The sequence below is a fragment of the Gymnoscopelus braueri genome (assembly GCF_963280865.1).
Source record: "Gymnoscopelus braueri genome assembly, chromosome: 19".
Classification (NCBI taxonomy): domain Eukaryota; kingdom Metazoa; phylum Chordata; class Actinopteri; order Myctophiformes; family Myctophidae; genus Gymnoscopelus; species Gymnoscopelus braueri.
Genome location: NC_137621.1, coordinates 2025472 through 2045529, shown reverse-complemented (window position 1 = coordinate 2045529; position 20058 = coordinate 2025472). Strand labels below are relative to the sequence as shown.

The window sequence follows — 20058 nt, the reverse complement described above, 5'->3', positions numbered from 1 at the left end:
TGTATCTGACTGCTGCCATTATGTTAGTGAACATTTGCCAAACGTTACGTCAATATTGATGACTGGTTTCGACTGGAAATGTTTTTTCCACCACATGAAAACTTAGCCTACTTAAACCTGAAATAGCGTTGGCACTTTCTCCATTACAACCAGTACATCTACATAAACGTTCAGATTTCAAATATAAAGTGCTGACCACACGGCCATGGATGGTACAATTTGAATCGAGTGGGTCTAAGTACCCGTATCTTCAGTTTTGTTCAATAAAAAGCATTTTAATCCGATCGCCGGCAATTTTCTCATAGAGAGATAATGTATCAGAGTGAAATACACCTCCCAACCGATAGGGTCGCGTAGTTGAAAGCATTTGATGACAATTCGGACAAAATGGCCACCAATCGGATTAAAATGCTTTTTATTTAACAATACGGATTATACGGGTACGTCGACCCGCTCGATTCAACTTGTTACATCCATGGCCGCGGGGTAAGCACTTTATATTTTATAATCTGTACGTTTATGAAGACGTATGCGTTTAGATGGAGAAAGTGCAAACACCAGGTTGAACCATGGCTAAGACATGATGCTTCGGCGGACCTCGCACGTCCAACAAGTATTGGAGTTGCAAGCTCTCAACGCATCGCATCCACAACGCGTTGTGACCTTGTAGATCTGCCATTTTCGGCGTGCGACACGCCGTAGGGCGAGATATAAGTGAGGATTTGCATCCACTGTGTAGATGCGTCGCTAAACGAGGCTTGTTGTTGGGGTTAAACAGCGTTTGCAATGCAACTACACTAACGTTGGTGTAGGCTATCCTACACAAGATAACATGCCTTATAGACGCTTTGTGGACACATTTGAAATGGAAATCCATGTTATGTTGCAGGGTTGTGTTGGTGTGTAATTCATTGTTTCTTTAACCATTGGCATGGTGTTAATACTGTAGGTCAATAGTGTGGCAGAAATACCCTGTCTTCTGTGTATTTCGTGTAGACAATAAACAGAACAGTGGTTCTCCAACATTTTCATCTTAAGGCCCTCTAAATAGATATGTTTGGATACAGACCCCCATCTGAACCAGGGACCCCCGAAAGTTTGTGTTAATTTTCTTCCAAATAATTCCAAGATTTTTCAAAATTCCTCAAAAATGGCAGATCTACAAGCTCACAAGCTTGTAGGACAGTTATTTCTGAATATTAGGGTTAATGTGGTCAAACTGATTGTGATGCTATATTGTTTTTTTTGCTGGTGCCCCTCTGGAACCCCTTCAAGGACCCTGGGGGTCCCTGGGCCCCACTTTGAGTACCACTGACATAGCAGACATGTTGTTTTTGCCACTATGTATTGTTGATGTACTTGCATTAGAACATGAGATATAGGTTGAATATCCATGTTGAATGTTTTCCATCATTATCTATTTCCCCCCCATGTTGAAAACAGGGTTAGGGTTAAAGGAGGAGTTCACCCCAAAAATGACTTATTTTCTATCAATTGCACACCCTATGAAGCCTTGAATCCATGGATTCTTTTTTGTTTTTGTCGTATTCCTAAGCTAATAATTTGATTCCCGTCTCCTACCGGCTAATGTATCCGGTAGGAGACACAAAGTAGATTATTTGTGTCTCCTACCGGAAATACACACGGTCATCAAATTATTGTCTTAGGAATGCCAAAAATAAATCCATGAAATCAAGGCTTCATGGGGTGTGTAATTGATAGAAAATAAGTAATTTTTTGGGTGAACTCCTTTAAGGCTATTGTTGTCAGCTCATGGTGCCTTGGGTTAAGCCTGTCACAATTATAATAATATAAATCGCACAAACTGTTGTCACACAATGGGTGTGTTTATCAAAGAGCGCTACTGCTTGCATACTCTCTTATAAGCACAGACTCTTAGTGATTTTTTAAAATCTTCTAATTTTACAATTGTTTATATAATGTTTTTTTCTCCTGTGTAGACCCAATCCTTCGATCTAATCTCTCCACACCTGGTGTGGAGAATTTAGGGTGGGATTCCTCAAGAGGAAGAACTGCACACTTCAGGTGGGGGTTTCATTTAAAATAATGGTTAAATAAACAATAATTAACAGTAACTATGTTTCTTAGATGTTAGACTGTTTTCTACCCGAGGGCAGGACCTTGAAGCAGGTGCTGAGGTTATGAGTTGGGTCCCTCGGATTCTCTGACGCCTATAGTCTATGCCTCGGATTCCTCTGGTCATAGAGATGCTGAAGGGCAGAGCACTGCACCCCACAGAGCTTAGACCCTAAGGCGGTTACCCTCCGCACAACTTTGGGGTTTCACATAATGCTATCTGGGTGGTTTTCTATCAGCTGACATGAAAAGCATTCTCTGGCAGGGTCAGCCTGTGACAGAGCACTTGGTGTTCAGATAAAACTTGTATTCTCACCATGTGACATTGGTGTAAAATTACTCCTCTGTGTTTGTATAGGTGCGCAGTTGGAGTCAGCCTGGGCCCTGAACAGGATCACCTCAGCTACCTTCCTGCCAACAGGCACTGCCCATCATCTGACTACAAGGACATCCAGGAACAGGTTGGCACCTTTTAACCCACGAGTTACAGAGCAACATGGGTTTAGTCGGGAATTAACAGTCCAATTAAACTATCAGGGCGATATATGAAAATATGCTTTAGAGGAATGTGACATTGTAACCATATAAGGAGATCCCAATGCAGCTAAAATTGGCTTACAGGAGGTCCGCCCGGGACCTCTCATGTAACCATGAATCAGCCATAACCATAAGCACAAATTAGTCAGCTGCATACACCTCTAGTGTAATAGTGTCCATCACCTTACAGCCTGGGTACAACCCAGGATGTAAGGTGATGGACACTTTATTACACTAGAGGTGTATGCAGCTGACTAATTTGTTTGCTGATTCCATGATGACACATTTAGGTTAGACAACACTCCATAATTGGGCGTAGCTGCATTGGGAACTCCTTATATGGTTATGGCTGATTCATGCTTACATGAGAGGTCCCGGGCGGACCTCCTGTAAGCCAATTTTAACCCATTCGATCCGGGGACGCATCTCTGTCATTTTAGATTTCTTTGGCTATTCAAAATTAGCAGATGTACAAGCTCATAGCGCGGCACTCAGTGCCACGCTATGAGCCCGGTCTTAAAGGGTTAAGGCAACATGGGTAAATGTGGTTGCCTCATTGATCCATTTTTGACAAGATGTCCTGCGCTGGAAAATAGCAGACTGGGGCGACACGTTATGAGCTTGTAGGTCTGCTGTTTTTCGACATGCGACACCGTTATGAGATGAAGTATCACTATCGATCAGGTTTTAAGTGTTGGATGATAATTGCAAGTTTTTCTTTTTCTTCAACTTGACAGATATTTGTAGAGTGATGCAATGAGCGGTTCGTTCAGTTCCACTGCGGCTAGTCCCAACCTGCCTCTGAGGAAGCCCTCCACCACCGCTCCAGTCACCCCGGTCTGCGGTTCGTTCAGTCCCACAGCGGCTAGTCCCAACCTGCCCCTGAGGAAGCCCTCCACCACCGCTCCAGTCACCCCGGTCTGCGGTTCGTTCAGTCCCACTGCGGCTAGTCCCAACCTGCCTCTGAGGAAGCCCTCCACCACCGCTCCAGTTACCCCGGTCTTTTCTAGAACAGGTATCTACAGCTGCATCTATCCATTATTTTCTTAGAGATTATTCTATTGATAACTTTTTGGATTCATCGAATAATTGAGGTGGTGATCATCCCGAGATCCCCGTGATTGATTTTTTTTACATTCACTTATACAGACCAGGGGTCACGCTAGGATTTTAATCTTCCGGTCCTAATGTCCGGAATGATTCAAATTCATCGGACATCTGATAAAAATAAAGGTCATCATTTTTTGTTATGCATTAATGACAAGCAGGTGCGTAAATACAGCCCATCACTTAGGCCTACAGCATGGATTGAGCTATTTGAACATGAACGAGTAATATACACATTTTATATAGCAGGGTCATCTTGCACAAATACATTAATTACCTACATTACCATTTGCGCATGCTGTGTGCATAATGGTTTCTCAATACTCAATTGCGTTTGAACACATTTTCTAATCAAAGGGCACTGCAAAAGAAAGGGCATTTCAGATGAATCCTCCATAACGTGGCTCAGCTGACCTGTTAAAGCAACAAATTATAGACCACTACTCACAGGTTATACTGTAATAAATGATAGACCACTACTCTCTTATGTATGTTTTACTATATGTCTCTCAGGACCTGTTGGTCTTCCTCCCAGAGCCCTGCTGGGAAATGGTCCCAATGACCCCAAAGGAGGAGCCCTGCTGTCTGCCACCGGAGAGCCAAAGTATGAACTCGCATCAAAATCACATTATCAAACTCACACGTTATCAAACTTTGTCATGTCAGGGACCCCCAAATGTACTATATGTATTTGGCCCCGTCTGAAAATATATATTGTGCCAGGGACCTCCAGAAGAGAAGTAATTTCTCTGATGAGAGCATCTTATATAAGATTATCCTGCAGTGTGTGATGCTACCAGATTTAAAAACCGTTAAAGTACCAAAAGTATGTACGCTGTGGGCGCTGGGGGGTGTGTTCTCTCCTCCGCGTCATCAGTGCCCATACCCTGGGTGGGGTTGGTGAAAGGGCCTTTCTGTGTGGAGTTTGCATGTTCTCCCCGTGTTCCCTAGGGTAGGTACCCTCACAAAAACATGCAGTAATCCTGGTCAGTATACTGCATTTACGTGCGTACGAGTTGTGCACCAGTGGGGCAGGGTCTCTCACAGTCACACAGCTGTCTGAGCTGAATGATGTTTTCCCCTTATCCTCCTATCAAGTGAAAGGAAATGTGTATGTGACACTAAAGCGTTACATATCATGTTGAATGAGTATATGGAAAGGACACTAAATATATGTTTATTCACTCTGTAGGACCATGGACACCTATAAATTGAGAATCATCATAAATGAACATGACATAAGGAAAGTGACACTGAATAGAAAACCAGAAACGCTTGAAGAGCTGAAGATAAAAGTAACAGAAAAATGCCAGCTGCAGGATGACTTCAAACTTCAGTACGAAGACACTGAATTCCATAATTCCCCCTTCAGCAACCTTGATGACATAGAAGACCTGCCAGATGGAAAAGCTACTGTGAAGGTCATTCCATTGACACTGAACCTGGTGCCCATTGTTGACACTCAACCTGGTGCCTCAGGAGATATCGAGATTCCGTCCACTTCATCCGTTGTTGAGATTCCCTCCACATCATCTTCAGCAACAACAAGACCAGATCATTGGCCAGATGTTTTTGACATTCCAATGTTCCCAGTTGAGGTGGAACACCAACTAAGACAGGCTAATGCTGTGTATCTAAAAGACCAAAAATGCCTCAATCCAAGCTGGCAAATGAAGTATGAAATAAAGAAAAAGCTTTCTGAAGAGATGTTCAAATATTTGGCGTATCCAAAAGAACACCATGTCCATGCTGTGGCTTTAGCTCTCATACGCAAGCATCCCTGCCTGACAGAACCAGGCTCCACAGATGGATGTTCTTCCTGGACAACTAATTTGTACTACAAAATGGGAAACTACCGCAATAAACTGAGAAAATCAGGGTGTTTTTTGGAGGTTGCTATAAATGGAGGGAGAAGAGGTGCCACTGCAGCAAGAGGCCTCAAAAGACCGAAAAGGAATGAGGCAAATTACCTACCGGATCTCCCTGACGGGAAGGATGAAGCTACGCTAGAGCAGCAGAGAAAGCACCTAGTGGAAGAAATGAAAAAACGGAACCCCAGTGCAAGTGGCATTGCTGTAATGATGGACCAGACCTTTGCACTGCGTAGACGGGAGATTGTGGTGGACGAACCTCCAGTGACAACGATGAAGGAGCGGTGGCCAGCTCTTTTTAGAGAGAGACAAGTAAGTACTGTTATTCATAGGCTTTTTGGTTATACCCTATAATAACATGCATGTAATTTTAGGCTTGCACCATACACACTTTCAAATGTATTTAGTCACTGTATTTTGTTCTGTGGTTTGTTGTGTTGTAGGTTTATGCTGAGTTTAACAGGATCACCACCACTCACCTAGAGACGGACTTCTTTGATGCTCTGGATCGTTACACACCACAATTGGTCACTATCTTAAAGTCCAAGAAAGGTGCCATTAGAGAGAAATTGTCCGGAATTGTGCAGAAAATTGATGGGGTAAGTCTACAACATGCTGCTTATATTTGTATTTATCATGACCCAGTTTATGTACAACCTATAACCCCAAATAGTACTTGTATAGCTTCCTGGCTGTATGAGTGTTTTAGTGTTGGCGATTTATAATACATCAAGTGTTGTGATATTGCTAACTATTGATTGTTGTTAACTAAATGCTGTGGATTGTACTATTTAAATCACACCTCCAATCAGTAACTGTTCTATGCACTATAAAGCATAAATTGTGGTGACATGTGTCTCATGCTGTAACTGTACTGTAACTTTTGAGGGTCAGATTTTGAACTTTATTTGTTTATTATCCACTTATAGAAACCAGACGTGACAGCGCTGCGTACACTTGTTCTCCGAGGCCTCCCTCTTCTGCTTGGAGAGGACCCCAGCAGTTTCTACAACACTGCCGTGGTAAGTTACATCTTAAAGGTCCAGTGAAATTACATTTTCGTTAATTGTCTCCGCCGAAGGTGGAGAATATGTTTTCGCTTTGTGTGAGCAAACATTGTTAGCCAAGCTAACATTGGGCAAGCTCCACGTGACACGTGTCAATTTGTTGACACCAATGCCTCTGATTGGCTAGAGGGACGCGTGACGAAATAAAATTCTATAAATAGGTGTGTCACTTCAAAAAGCCCCTACTTTTTGAAGTGAGGTAAAACAGGATCAATCAGACTTGATTGGAACAGTACCTTCAGTAAGTCCAAGTCACCCGTCTGTGCGTGTGTGTTTCCCTCTGAGAACACCTAACATTGGTCAAGCAAAGGCGCAGAAGGCCAAAGCTAAGAAAGCATACTCATCTACAATTGTAACGTAGAAGAGGACTAGAGTTGAAATGATCCCACAACAAAGCCGAACTCTTAATACGTGTCAATATGTTGACATCAATGTCTCTGATTGGCTAGAGGGACGCATGACGAAATACAATCCTATAATAAAAAGGTGTGTCACTTCAAAAAGCCGTTTACGTTTTTGAAGCGAGGTAAGACAGGATCAATCAGTCTTGATTGGAACAGTATCTTCTAGTCCAAATCACCCGTCCGTGCGTGTGTGTGTCCTCAATCTTCAAAAAATTTTGGATCTCTTTTTTTCATCCTATCTTTTTTTAAACATCTCAACTATCTCATTAGTTATTGCTATGATAATATAATTGCTATAGTCTGCTGGCGGAGACTTGTGCTCCGAGGAGCACATTTTCTAGTTATATTTTGAATTTTCAGTCTGAAACGGCCTCGCAACCAATCGGAAGGTTCCATCCCTTCAGGCTATAGCACAGTGGAATCTCACTCACATGGTGTGCAGTGTTGGTGTTTATAGCCTGCAAGTGCACGCTGCTCAAGGGAGAGAGAGATGGCCACTATGCAGAATGTTTGTTACCAAGTTGCTTATTTCTAACCTAAAATATTTTCATAGATAACACATTTTACTGTGCTGATTAAGTTTACAGTGAGTAATACACGTCAAAAAACAGTAGGCCTACCAATGTTGATAAAACTTCTAAATGCAGATGTGTGTGAAGTGATCTACATTTCCCTGTTGTAATGTTTTTGTTTGGTTCTATACAGGATTGTGACATCGAAGACGCCTGGACAGAGGTATCGGTCGGATTGCTGACTGTGAGCAGTGAAGATTCACCTCCCTCAGATGGTATCGACCTTAAGCCAGTGTCAACAGCCGTCATCCTCGAAGGAGGTATTGTCATGGATAATCTCCAGAACCTCCCTCAAGCACTGTGCCTGCTGTTTGGCCTGACATATGCACTAAATTTGAACTACCCTAATGATATGAAGAACACTTTGAACTTCATTCAAAGAGTGATGCTTGGCTTGGGAAAGGAAAAACTACCCCCCAAACTGCAAAGTCTTAAAAACCTCCTGTCATTTTAGAAAGATTGTATAGTGGGTCACTGGTAGGCAGGTTGTCCTCAGCCCTCCTTTGAGACAGTAGACTAAAATGCATGCATTTTATTTTTCTCATGCATGAGAAAATGTTGTAGTGATAGGAGTTCTAAATGAAGCCACTTTTATTCATTTTAAGTACTTTAGAGCTGCAAATTCTCAAGACTTTGAATGTAATACCATTAAGTAAAAGTAAGGCACTTTTTTGAAATTGCCAAGTGTTCACATGTTCATGTGTGAAATAATGTTCTCTTTCAAACTGTTATGGGGCTGTCCACACTAAGCATAGCACTTTTGTCAATCATATCGTTGTAGAATTATTTAGTTTAAATACAGTGCAGACATGATCATTTCAGTTGGCAGTTGTTCATGTCTTCCAGAGTTCCAGCAAATCACTCATATTGTCATCATCAACACAGATACTGTTCGTCTTTAGTTGTGTTGAACAGGAGGAGAAGGATGGAGGGGCTACTAGGCTACATTTGCAGTAGCAACACATAAATGTGTGAGGAATTAATTGGCATAATGACTTTGTGGACGAAAAGAGGTTCACAATCATTGGCTACTCTAAATTCTATAAAATAAAATAAATTAAAAATGTGTATATATAGTGCTTGGTGTGGATGGCCCGTTAGGCTTTATTAATTAAGCCATTTGTATTACTAGAGCACTTGTCAGTTTGTCAGACCGTTGGTTTGGTCTGCAAAGTTAGTACAGTATTAAATGTTCAGATTTTGTTATATTAAAGGTATAGTTCACCCCAAAAAATTGTTTTTCCTATTGATTAGTCACCCTATGGAGACTTGAATTCTTTTGTCTCATTCCTAAGCCAATAATTCGATGACCAGCGGACCTGTAGGCAGCGGTTTCGGTAGGAGATGCAAAGGAGACTCTTTGTGTCTCCTACCGGACATCAAAAAATAGCATGAATTCAAGTCTCCATGGGGTGACTAATCGATAGAAAATTTTCATTTTGGGGTGAACTATCCCTTTAAAGGTCGGGATTTGATTTTTGATTTCCACAATTGTCAGCTTTTATTTAGAAATTGTAAAAAAAAAACATATGTTAGTGATAGGAGTTCTGAACAAAGCCACTTTTATTCCTTTTAAGCACTCTTGAGCTGCAAATTCTTATACTTATAGAATTATATCATTTTTTATACAATTTATTTCTGTAAAATGCCTTTACTGTACATTTTAAATTGGATGCTGCTGTTTGAGCTCATGTGACAAATTGTTGATTGTTCATATTATTGTCAAGGAATAAACCTACGGTATTCCAAATGTGTTGTCTGTCTAAATGGGATCATGCAAACTTTTAATTTTCATTAATGTAATGGATGAGTAAATGATCAAGGGAACTTTACTAAATAATGATCAAGTGAACTTTACTTAATAATGATCAGGTAACCTTTACCACATAAATGATCAAGTAACCTTTACTAAATAATGATCAAGTAACCTTTACCAAGTCAATGATCAAGTAACCTTTACCAAGTCAATGATCAAGTAACCTTTACCAAGTTAATGATCAAGTAACCTTGACTAGTAAATGATCAAGTAACCTTTACCAGTAAATGATCAAGTAACCTTTACCAAGTCAATGATCAAGTAACCTTGACTAGTAAATGATCAAGTAACCTTTACCAAGTAAATAATCAAGTAACCTTTACCAGTAAATGATCAAGTAACCTTGACTAGTAAATGATCAAGTAACCTTTACCAAGTAAATAATCAAGTAACCTTTACCAGTAAATGATCAAGTAACCTTTACCAAGTCAATGATCAAGTAACCTTTACCAGTAAATGATCAAGTAACCTTGACTAGTAAATGATCAAGTAAACTTGACTAGCTGGAACCGATTTCCCAACTTTTTTCTAGTAAGGTTAACTTATTGGATTTTACAGTGTATTTCTCGCTTCAAATGTTTTTAAAAATATTCTTGAGAGCAACGTTTAGTGGTAAATAATAATAATACATTTTATTTGTATAGCACCTTACATAACATGAAATGCAGCTCAAAGTGCTTTACAGAGCAAAAATACAATTACAGAAAAAGTACAAATAATTTGACAATAAAGCAAAAAAAGAAAAGCAAAAAAATGACATTGTGTGTTTGTTTACATGGCTGTCATGTTGGATACAGCATAAAACTAGAAAAAGTGCTCCTTGGAGCACAGGTGTCCGCCAGGTCAGCTAGGTTATCATGGCCTCCTGGTGGCACTATAATAGGCCAATGTGAAAAGGGTACCATTTCTTCTTAGGCCTTTCACGGCAATCAGACACTGCATTCATGATTTGAGGCATTTTGTTCCAAAAATGTGTTTTGCTAAATTAGACCTGCTGGTGGTGCTATAACAGGCCAATGTGAAAAGGCTGGCATTTCTTCCTCGGCCTAGTGGGAATGTGCGCACAAAATTTCACGGAAATCGCTCACATGACTAGAGAGATACTGTGTACAGATTTGCGTGAGGTTTGGAGAAAATCTGTAGGAGTGATATCCAAAAATGTGTTTTTTACAAATTGGCCTCCTGGTGGCGCTATAACAGGCCAATCTGAAAAATTGGGGCAGAGGTTTGGCTTTGGCATCCAGGGAGTGTGTGTGCACAGTTTTGCAGCGGCCGGGCTAACGGTGCCGGAGATTAGCTGTTCACAGACAGACACACGGACACACGGACGGACAGGGTGCAAAAAATAGTCTCGCCATACCTTTCGGCCTGGCGGAGACAATCAAGCAGCGCAGGTTGATATGAGCAGGTGCTCTGAGTCTTTGATTAGACAGAGGTCTGTTATAGAGCTCATCGGTCATTATTTTCAGAAATAACACACCGCTGAATGCAGCGATTGACCAATCATAATCAAGCATTCAACCAAGCTGTGTAATATTAATAATATTACTATTTAAGAGGTTGTTTCATTCGGCGACCATGCTGCGCGTATATGCACATGTGTATGGGAGGGAATCACAGCCTACCCTCTGAAAAAAAACTAGACTACACCACTGTTGATAGCTGCAGACAGTAGGAGGTTGTCATCCATCTCCCACAGTTCATCTGACGGGTCCTTGTTTGTCAAACTTTATTTATAGAGCACATTTAAAAAAGGTTGAAACAAACAAAGCATCAACAGGCACCCATCGGTGCGCAGACAAATATATACATAACACACATTAATAAATAATAATGGCTTATGAAGGAAAGGCAGGTAGGGTAGAACAGGAAGGCAGTCCAACAGCAGAACATCCAAAACAGACAGAACTCACAACGCAACACATTCAGGATGTGGCAGTGAGTAGAAGAGAAGAGTCCAGTTTTATGATCAGCAGGAAGCTGATTAGTGATAGTAATATCCAGCCATTACTGCAAGTTGTTACTTTTGGTGTGATGTGTTTGCCTGGCAACATTAATGAGTGAAGGGTGTATTCATTTCTACAACAGAATCTCAACTCATCAACATGTTTATGCTTTTTTGCTGTAGTTTTGGTTTATCGTCTGCCTGGCAACAAGTGATGATAGTGAATAGTGTTTATTCATTGGTTGTTGTAGAGTAGAGACTGTCAGAGAAGAGTTAGGGTTAGTCCGTGTTCAGCTCATCAACACTTCAACTAAACTCTGAAACGTCTCAACTCATCATCATGACTTCAACTAATCTCTGGCTCTGTGTTTCACTGTGTTTCATCTGTTTCCATGGAGCAGGTAAACTTTATTTAATTACTTCATAATTCACACATTCAGTCAGTGTCGTCATTATAGAGTAAATAGAAACATGAAATGAGATTTCTACTTTTTTACATTTACAGGTGGATTCATGCACTTTTGGGTTGATAAGTGTGTGTTTAACTCCAGTGAGCTGAAGGACATACAGTACATCAGATCATATGTCTTCAATAAACAAGAGTTCACCAGGTGGGACAGTAGGGTGGGGAAGCATGTTGGATACACTGAGTACGGTGTGAGGAACGCAGAGGCCTGGAACAATCGACCTGGAACAATGGCTAGGATGAGAGCAGGGCCAGAGCACTACTGCAAAGGCAACGTTGGGAACGACTACTCCAATGCTCTGTATAAGACAGGTGAGCTGATCTCTAACAGCACTATAAACACTCATCACCCCATAAACTATAACATGAAATCATAATAATAAACCATCACTATTCACACATGATTAATGATGTTAACATTGATCTCCTAATAGATATAAAACATTCCTACAGTATAGGTGCTTTAAATGAACTTTAAAATACATGTTTTACTCAAATGCAGACATTTGATGTTATTTGTTATTTATCCTTATTATCCTTATGATGTTAAAGAATTAAATGTCTCTCTCTGGATCCTTCCAACATTTCTGACCTCATATAGACCCTTATATAATAATAATAATAATAATAATAAATAATGTTCTTGTTATTCCAGTGGAGCCCTCCGTGATGCTGACCTCAGTAGAGCCCCCTGGTGGTAAACACCCAGCCATGCTGCGGTGCAGCTCCTACAGCTTCTATCCTAAACCCATACTGGTCACATGGCTGAGAGACGGACGACCTACGACCTCTGTGGTGTCCACTAGTCATGTGCTGCCTGATGGAGACTGGTACTACCAGTACCACTCCTTCCTGGAGTACACACCCAGGTACACACCTAACACACACCTATACATAGAAATACACACCTAACACACACCTATACATAGAAATAACTTGGTGAATATTTACATTTGTAGTGGAGTTTATATAATTCACCATATTAGTAAAACACGTTTATATGAAAACATGCCAGGAACATAGAAACTAAACGTGTGTGTGCGTGTGCGTGTGTGTGTGTGTGTGTTACAGATCAGGAGAGAAGATCACATGCATGGTGGAACACCCCAGCCTGATGGCTCCTCTAAGGGTGGACTGGGGTCAGTTACTGTACTGCAACTTTGGACACAAATAACATGGCAGCCGTACGTCTTTGACTTGAACAAAGCGTTCCAAGTAGAGAGCTAACTCAGGGAAGTGGTTTAGAAAAGTCTTCCTCTCAGGATCGCTGTCGCTGCTGTTTTTATTTGTCCGCTTGGTCAGTCAGTCATCCAACACCAGAACCTACGGGTCGTATAGCTTGACCTGATCATGTGACACGCTGTCAGGTAGAGATAGTTGTGTTATGATTATGAATCCAGTGTGTCACAGTGTAACATACATTAGTATGAAGTGTTTTGGCTCATTAACAGTTCTGGAGGTGAAAACATCATGAACCACGTCATGGCTCAACTTAAGTAGGCCTACCAGGTTAAGTTACACCCCCTCAACCAGGGGTTGGTGAACCCCTAGAGGTACTTGCTGGTACTGCAGGGGGGTCACAAAATTGTAAGGAAAATAGTATTTGATAAATATATTCTGTACAAAGTAGTGTGTCAATAAAGTGTGAGCCTGAGTCTAAAGTGAGACAGAGTTGTAATTGTTCACTACCTAATAATAATCTACCTTTTTATACAGGAATTGAAGTCTAGGTTGAGAAACGTGAGGGTATTTATCTACAAAGGAAACAAAAGGTTGTCATCTTTTAATATAGAAAATATGATTTGAACATGATTTAAAGTGAAAGTATTTAGATGTAGAGTTTTACGCCCACTATACTATAGCACAGAAGAGAGGAAGTGAAAGCTGCAACGACAAGACTGTAGCTGTCTGAGCTAACCACACACACACACACACACACACACACACACACACACACACACACACACGTACAATCACAGTCTAATACTGTACTGGGAGCTGATCAAATTCAAAAGCATCAAAAGTATCAGATCTACAAGCTTGTAGATCTGATACTTTTGATGCTTCTGTGTGACGCTGTGATACGATCAAATAGGACGTTAATTTACGAAAAAACACAAAAAGTTAAAATATGGAGAAAAGAGGTTAACATCATCAGATAATATAATATATTATCATATTATATTATATTATATTATATTATGTAATATTGTGTTGGTTCTTATTGATTGATTGATTGATTTAAATTTTTATTAGACAAAAGAATGTAAAACAACACAGTTACATTTATAATGCTTTTGTCTAAAAGGTCCGGCCAAAAAAGTCCTTGCGGACTTGTTTCCGTTGGGGTCCTTGAGTTAATTTCATAGACATATATAGTAGCAACCAAACAGTTCAAAAATCAACATGAAAATACAGATAATACAGAAAAAATACCACTATGTACAAAAAAAAAGCGTGAAAAAATATGTACAAAAAAAGGGGGGGGGAAGCATGGAAAAAATATATATATATATACAAAAAAAGAGGAGGGGGGGGGGTCGTCTGTCTACAGGGAAACTGGCACTAGCTCCTCTTTCGGCCTCCAGAAAGATGGGTTTTTAGGGCTGTTTTGAATGAGCCCAGCGAACTGCATTTTTTGAGGGATGGGGTTAGACTATTCCATTCCTTGGTGGCTGTGCTATAGAAGGAGAATTTGCCCATGTTTGTTTTATGGGTGGGTGGTACCAGATTGTTGTTTATGCTCCCTCTGGTTTCGTGGCTGTGGGTGTCACTAACTTTTTCTAGGTATTTATACAGATATATAGGGTATAGGGGGCATTTCGGGCAAATCTGCATTTACAATTTTGAAGACCAGTCCCATTTTTAGTTGTTTAACCCTGTCTTCCACCCTCTTATGGTCAGATGACTCCATGCCAGAGTCAGTGAAGAACAAGCTGGCCATCGGAGCTTCTGGTCTGGTTCTGGGTCTGGTCTTGTTCCTGACTGGATTCATCTACTTCCAGTGGAGGAAACGAGGTCATTATAATGTTTAATTAATGTTTCATTAATTAATGTGCTACCAGTGGAAGAAACAAGGTCAGATCTCCAGCCAGGATTGACTCTGATTGTCTGTCTGTCTGTCTGTCTGTCTGTCTGTCTGTCTGTCTGCCTGCCTGATCTTTTAATGATAATCTCTTAATGTTTCATCTCTTCTATCAGGTCGTATTCTGGTGCCGACAACCAACTTATGGTGAGAATCTTTAGACTCCTCCCACAACATCCACATTCACTTCCTCTACAAATATGTATTAGGAATGAAACTAAATTGTGCTTATTCAGTAATCTCTATTTAAATAAAGACTTAAGACTTAATTTGATACACTTTATTTCCTCCAGTTGAAGTCAGCCTCTTGAACTAGAATATGTTTCCATCAGAAATAAAAGCCAGCAGCTAATAGTTTCAATTCTTGTGAAGCTGTTGTTTGTTCGTTTATTACAAAAAGGAGAAGTGTTTAAAAAGGTCACTATTTCCATTTAACAAAGGAGAAGTAAGATCCTCTGTAGAGGAACAGATTTGATGTTGTTCCACGAGCCTGATACACCTTGATAGCACCTTGATGCGTTGCACGCTTGTAGATCTGCCATTCTATTTATATTTTTTAGAAAATAAAAAATCAATGTTTTGTCTATAATGACATGCCCAACATAGGGAGGTCAGTTATAAAGTGATTGATGAATGAATGCATATGGTTGCAGAGAGAAAACAAACTATGAGCGTCAATGTAAAATCTGATGAATCTGCAGCTTTCAGAGGTGAAGGAAACATGCATAAAATAACTGAACTGTCAGATTAAATGTGAGTCAGGGGCCCTTGACTCTCAGGGGGGAACTGGGTCGAGAGTCCATCGATAATTTATTCATCTGAAATGTGTAAGTTGATCAAAAATGAAATAATGAGATAATGTGATGTAGCCCCTCCTCTGTATTTCCAGCAGTGGTTAGAAGGATTGTTGTCTCTCACTCATATGGGACAAGCAGTGAACTGTTGGTGCAGCATGTCTGCAAGACTGTGCAAGTTAAGGTTATTATTATATTACAAATACATACACATAGTAGGCTACTGTACTTTAGGTTACAGACTGTAAACATCCTGTATGATAGAACAGGTGCTGCTTTATTGCCCCACACATGGCCTTAGAACCAGAGCAGTGTGTTTATGAGCTGGGCCCACCTGACTGCCCGTTACTGTGGGTAGCATGTGGGGGGCCCCTAAAAGATGATGGGCCCAGGGGCCCCGTGTGGGGGTTAATCCCTCCCTGTGGGGCCCTGTCTGTCATGGCAGCACTATCAGGCAGAATGCTGTGAGCACAGTTAGTCAGAGCAGTAACAGGCATAGACATATAAAGGTAGACGCCTCCTTCGGCTCTGAGGCGTGCGAATCTCGGCCGTGCTTCCACTTCCTTCCGCTTCAGCAGGAAACTTCTGTGTGCGTCACAGAAGGGGGGCGTTCGGTAGGCCAATCAGAGGCAGGTGGGGCGTGTCTTTTCTTAAGAGGCAGCCGCGCAGCAACTAGTCAGTTAGACGCGCTGTGATTGGCCAGTAGTCAAGTAGCCCTGCGGAAGAGCCTTGTATTGAGATACCAGTCGCTCAAATGAACTGCAGAGGCCAATGAGGTATCTAGGTTTCTATATCTATGGTAACGGGGACTAAAACAATCATTTCACCCACTTTTCTACACCTATAAACCATGTGATGTGACAATAAAGATGAAGTAGAAGCAGTGAGGCGTAAACACAGAGAAGTCTGATATGATGAGAAGTCAGTACGGTTCAACACTGACCCAGTAGGCCTACATATCACACATTGAAATGATTTGTTCAAAAACATTTGTCCGTTCTTTTTCCACCATCACAACACATTATGTATTATACATTATTATCAAACTATAGTGCAGACAAAAGAGTTCAGACTGTGGTATTTAAAGACATTTATTAAATGAAACCAGATTATCATGTTTACATGGCCAGATAAAACTAAACGCAACAGGCCCTGTCTGTTTGTTGTGATACAGAGTATGTATTTCTTTTCAACATTACAGTTGTAACAGTCAGACCACTGAGTTCATAGGGTTTAGAATGGCGTTAATACAAATTCTAACTGGTTTAATCTTTTCCATACAGTTAATAACATTGTTATTGATTTCACATAACAATGTGTCATTCTAACTGAACACTTGTCTTTTCAGAGATGCAGCCAGTCATTGCTGCCCCCTGGTGGAGAGAGAGGAGTCTGCTTTTAGACAAATGTCACACAGCAGCTCAATGATGAGTTAATGAACCTTTTTCACAGATGTGTCTTTTTAAACATGCTAACTGGCTAGCCAAGGCTAATGGTGATTATTGTGGGTGTTTTGCAGTTTGTGATGTCTAATCAAATCAAATGTTATAGTTAGAGAAATGTGTGTCAGTGAAAGATCTGTCAAAGACAGAATCAGAGGTAGAATGGCTTCCCTAACGTTACTGGTTCTACTAGCCCTGAAACATGGCTGTCATATCACGACAGTTATGATGGAGCTTCAACCTGGTTTTGGCACTTTCTCCATAAAGTGCTTAGTTACCCCATGGCCACGGATGTTACAATTTAAATCTGGTGGGTCTAAGTACCCGTATCTTCTGTACTGTTCAATAAAACGCATTTTAATCCGATCGTGTCCATTTTCTCCTAATTTTCTCCATATGCTTTCAACTACCCTATCGGTTGGGAGGTGTATTGCACTCTGATACATCATGACTCTATGAGAAAATGGCCGCCGATCAGATTAAAATGTTTTTTTATTGAACAATGCGGAAGATACGGGACCCACCCGATTTAAATCGTAACATCTGTGGCATTGAGGTAAGCACTTTATATTTGAAATCTGAACGTTTGTGTAGATGTACGGGTTGTAAATGGAGAAAGTGCCAAAACCCGGTTGACGTTCTGCCATGACGCTTGTGACGGACAAGCGTCATGTGAACCATTGCTACTGGTTATACCATCGAATACAAATATTTCTTAGGCCTACAGTATCTTATCTCGTTTTGGGCCGCTACGTGGCCCTCACATATAGAGTTCGGGCGTTCGGATCGGCGGTGCGACGTAGAAGTCGGAGTCATAGTGTGGAGGGCTTTGTCACAGTACCTGTTGTACCCGTCTGTCTGCGTCCATATTGTGCCCTTATATGGAGATCCCTGATGTCATCAGTAGGCTATATGCCCATATATTGGAATGCCCATATATGGGCATATTGGTTGGATGGGCGGTTCTGGACAACTGGGGTACTCGACGGCTGGTTTCCCTAACTTTACAGGATATACCTAAATGTTTGTGATAAAAGGTCTTTAGCATAAATCACTTCTATGTATGTAATCATTTATATCATTTGACAGTTTTGAGTTGCAATCATAACATGCAATCATTTATAATAATTAATCATTTATATATAATCATTGACAATATGTGAACCAACACATCAAACTAAATGGTCTTCCCACAGCTGTACTCTGCAGGAGAGCAAACAGAAAAAAAAGTTTAACAAAGATTCTAAATCTTCAAATATATTCAAATATAGTCGCTTTTAATGTTCCATTATTTAAACTCTGGGATGTCGTTTGGCTAAATATTATTGAGCACAAAATAACTTCTGATATGTTTAATACGATTTTGTTGTAATGAATACAAATTCTGGTAAAACAACGAGAGCAGATGTTTTTAACATTTCAGACTGATGAAGGAACATGATATAATTATTGGAGACGTGTTGAACTCAACTAAAACTTACCAATTAACCATCAAAGCAGAGTTCACATGTAAAGTATTATCTTTTAGTACCGTTTCATAATTGTATGAATACAAGATTCTAGTTAAATGTAGGCATTCACCATTATTCATTTGTTGAGCAATTTTGTTTTAAACGATTCTTCCTCAGAACTAACAGTTGTCAGATAACCATTCATTATATAAACTGTACTTCCAAAGCTACTGGGTTCATCTATACAGGAGATATCTCATCATGTTATAGCCCTGATCATCTATTTACATATCAAATGAATGAACTAAAATGCAAACCTTTAGCAAAGACCATGTAGTGTTGGTGTGTTAGATCACATACTGTATGTAATCATGTGTGATTTACAGTTTATCTGGTAGATGTTGTTTTAAATGGCTTGGTTTGGATACAATGTGTCATTATAAATAAACTAACGGTAAACATTGTGTTACATTGTAACCATTATGTTTGTACAGAGAGCTGCATAGATGAAGTTTCAGAGCAGGCGTTTTGCAGACAGACAGACAGACAGACAGACAGACAGACAGACAGACAGTGGTGTAAAGAAACGAAGTACATTTACTCAAGTACTGTACTTAAGTAAAATTTTGAGTATTTTTACTTTTACTCCACTACATCTCAGTGGCAAATATTATACTTTCACTCCACTACAATTATTTGAAAACTTTAGTTACTAGTTACTTTGTAGATTTTGATTATTATTACAAAACATACATTAACCACTTCAGCCCTACATACATTTTGGCCATTTGAAAATAGCCGATCTACAAGCTCACAATGCGTCGCGTTGCGACACATTGTGAGCTTGTAGATCTGCTATTTTCAAAATATGTTTTATACATTTTAACTTGTGAAATGGGACATGCTTCATAATGAGTGCTTTAAGTACGTTTTGATACCAACACTTTTGTACTTTAACTCAAGTAAAATGTTGAATTCCAGACTTTTACTTGTAACGGAGTGTTTCTACATTGCAGTATTGATACTTTTACTTAAGTAAAACATTTGAGTACTTGTTCCACCACTGAATACATGCATACATCTAGGTTTATGGTTGCAGAGAGACAGGTGTTCTCTACATACACACATACATGTAGTCTTGTGTTTAAAAGTGACACATGTGTGTGTGAACTAAACATGATGTACAGGTGACTCTGTGTCCACATCCTCTGCTCTCATCATGTCCTCTACACCTGACCACATCCTCTGCTCTCATCATGTCCTCTACACCTGACCACATCCTCTGCTCTCATCATGTCCTCTACACCTGACCACATCCTCTGCTCTCATCATGTCCTCTACACCTGACCACATCCTCTCTCATCATGTCCTCTACACCTGACCACATCCTCTCTCATCATGTCC

The 20058-nt window shown here is 40.3% G+C and overlaps 2 protein-coding genes across 2 annotated transcripts; both read left to right on the top strand.

Moving 5' to 3' along the window:
* Positions 1–205: 205 nt before the first annotated feature.
* On the top strand, positions 206–11631 carry LOC308074047 (uncharacterized protein; the record flags this gene model as incomplete). The annotated part of the gene is made up of 10 exons (XM_080413386.1): positions 206–212; positions 1962–2046; positions 2456–2558; positions 3382–3649; positions 4255–4345; positions 4934–5924; positions 6056–6211; positions 6542–6634; positions 7789–7915; positions 11600–11631. The coding sequence occupies 10 exons, from the start codon at positions 206–208 to the stop codon at positions 11629–11631; spliced, it is 1953 nt and encodes a 650-aa protein (XP_080269512.1).
* Positions 11632–11680: 49 nt separating this feature from the next.
* LOC308074902 (H-2 class II histocompatibility antigen, E-S beta chain-like) lies at positions 11681–19109 on the top strand. Its single transcript, XM_080414410.1, has 7 exons — positions 11681–11817; positions 11922–12194; positions 12538–12751; positions 12954–13021; positions 14787–14900; positions 15084–15114; positions 17110–19109. Coding segments are annotated over exons 1-7 (762 nt in total). The 5' UTR covers positions 11681–11756; the 3' UTR covers positions 17111–19109.
* Positions 19110–20058: the final 949 nt, after the last annotated feature.

Excerpts from the sequence above, each read along its gene's own strand:
- LOC308074902 (XM_080414410.1), top strand. The coding sequence starts at position 11,757 with ATGACTTCAACTAATCTCTGGCTCTGTGTTTCACTGTGTTTCATCTGT. Across the intron at positions 12,752-12,953 it reads TTCCTGGAGTACACACCCAG|ATCAGGAGAGAAGATCACAT; the intron begins GTACACACCTAA and ends TGTGTGTTACAG. Across the intron at positions 14,901-15,083 it reads CTTCCAGTGGAGGAAACGAG|GTCGTATTCTGGTGCCGACA; the intron begins GTCATTATAATG and ends CTCTTCTATCAG.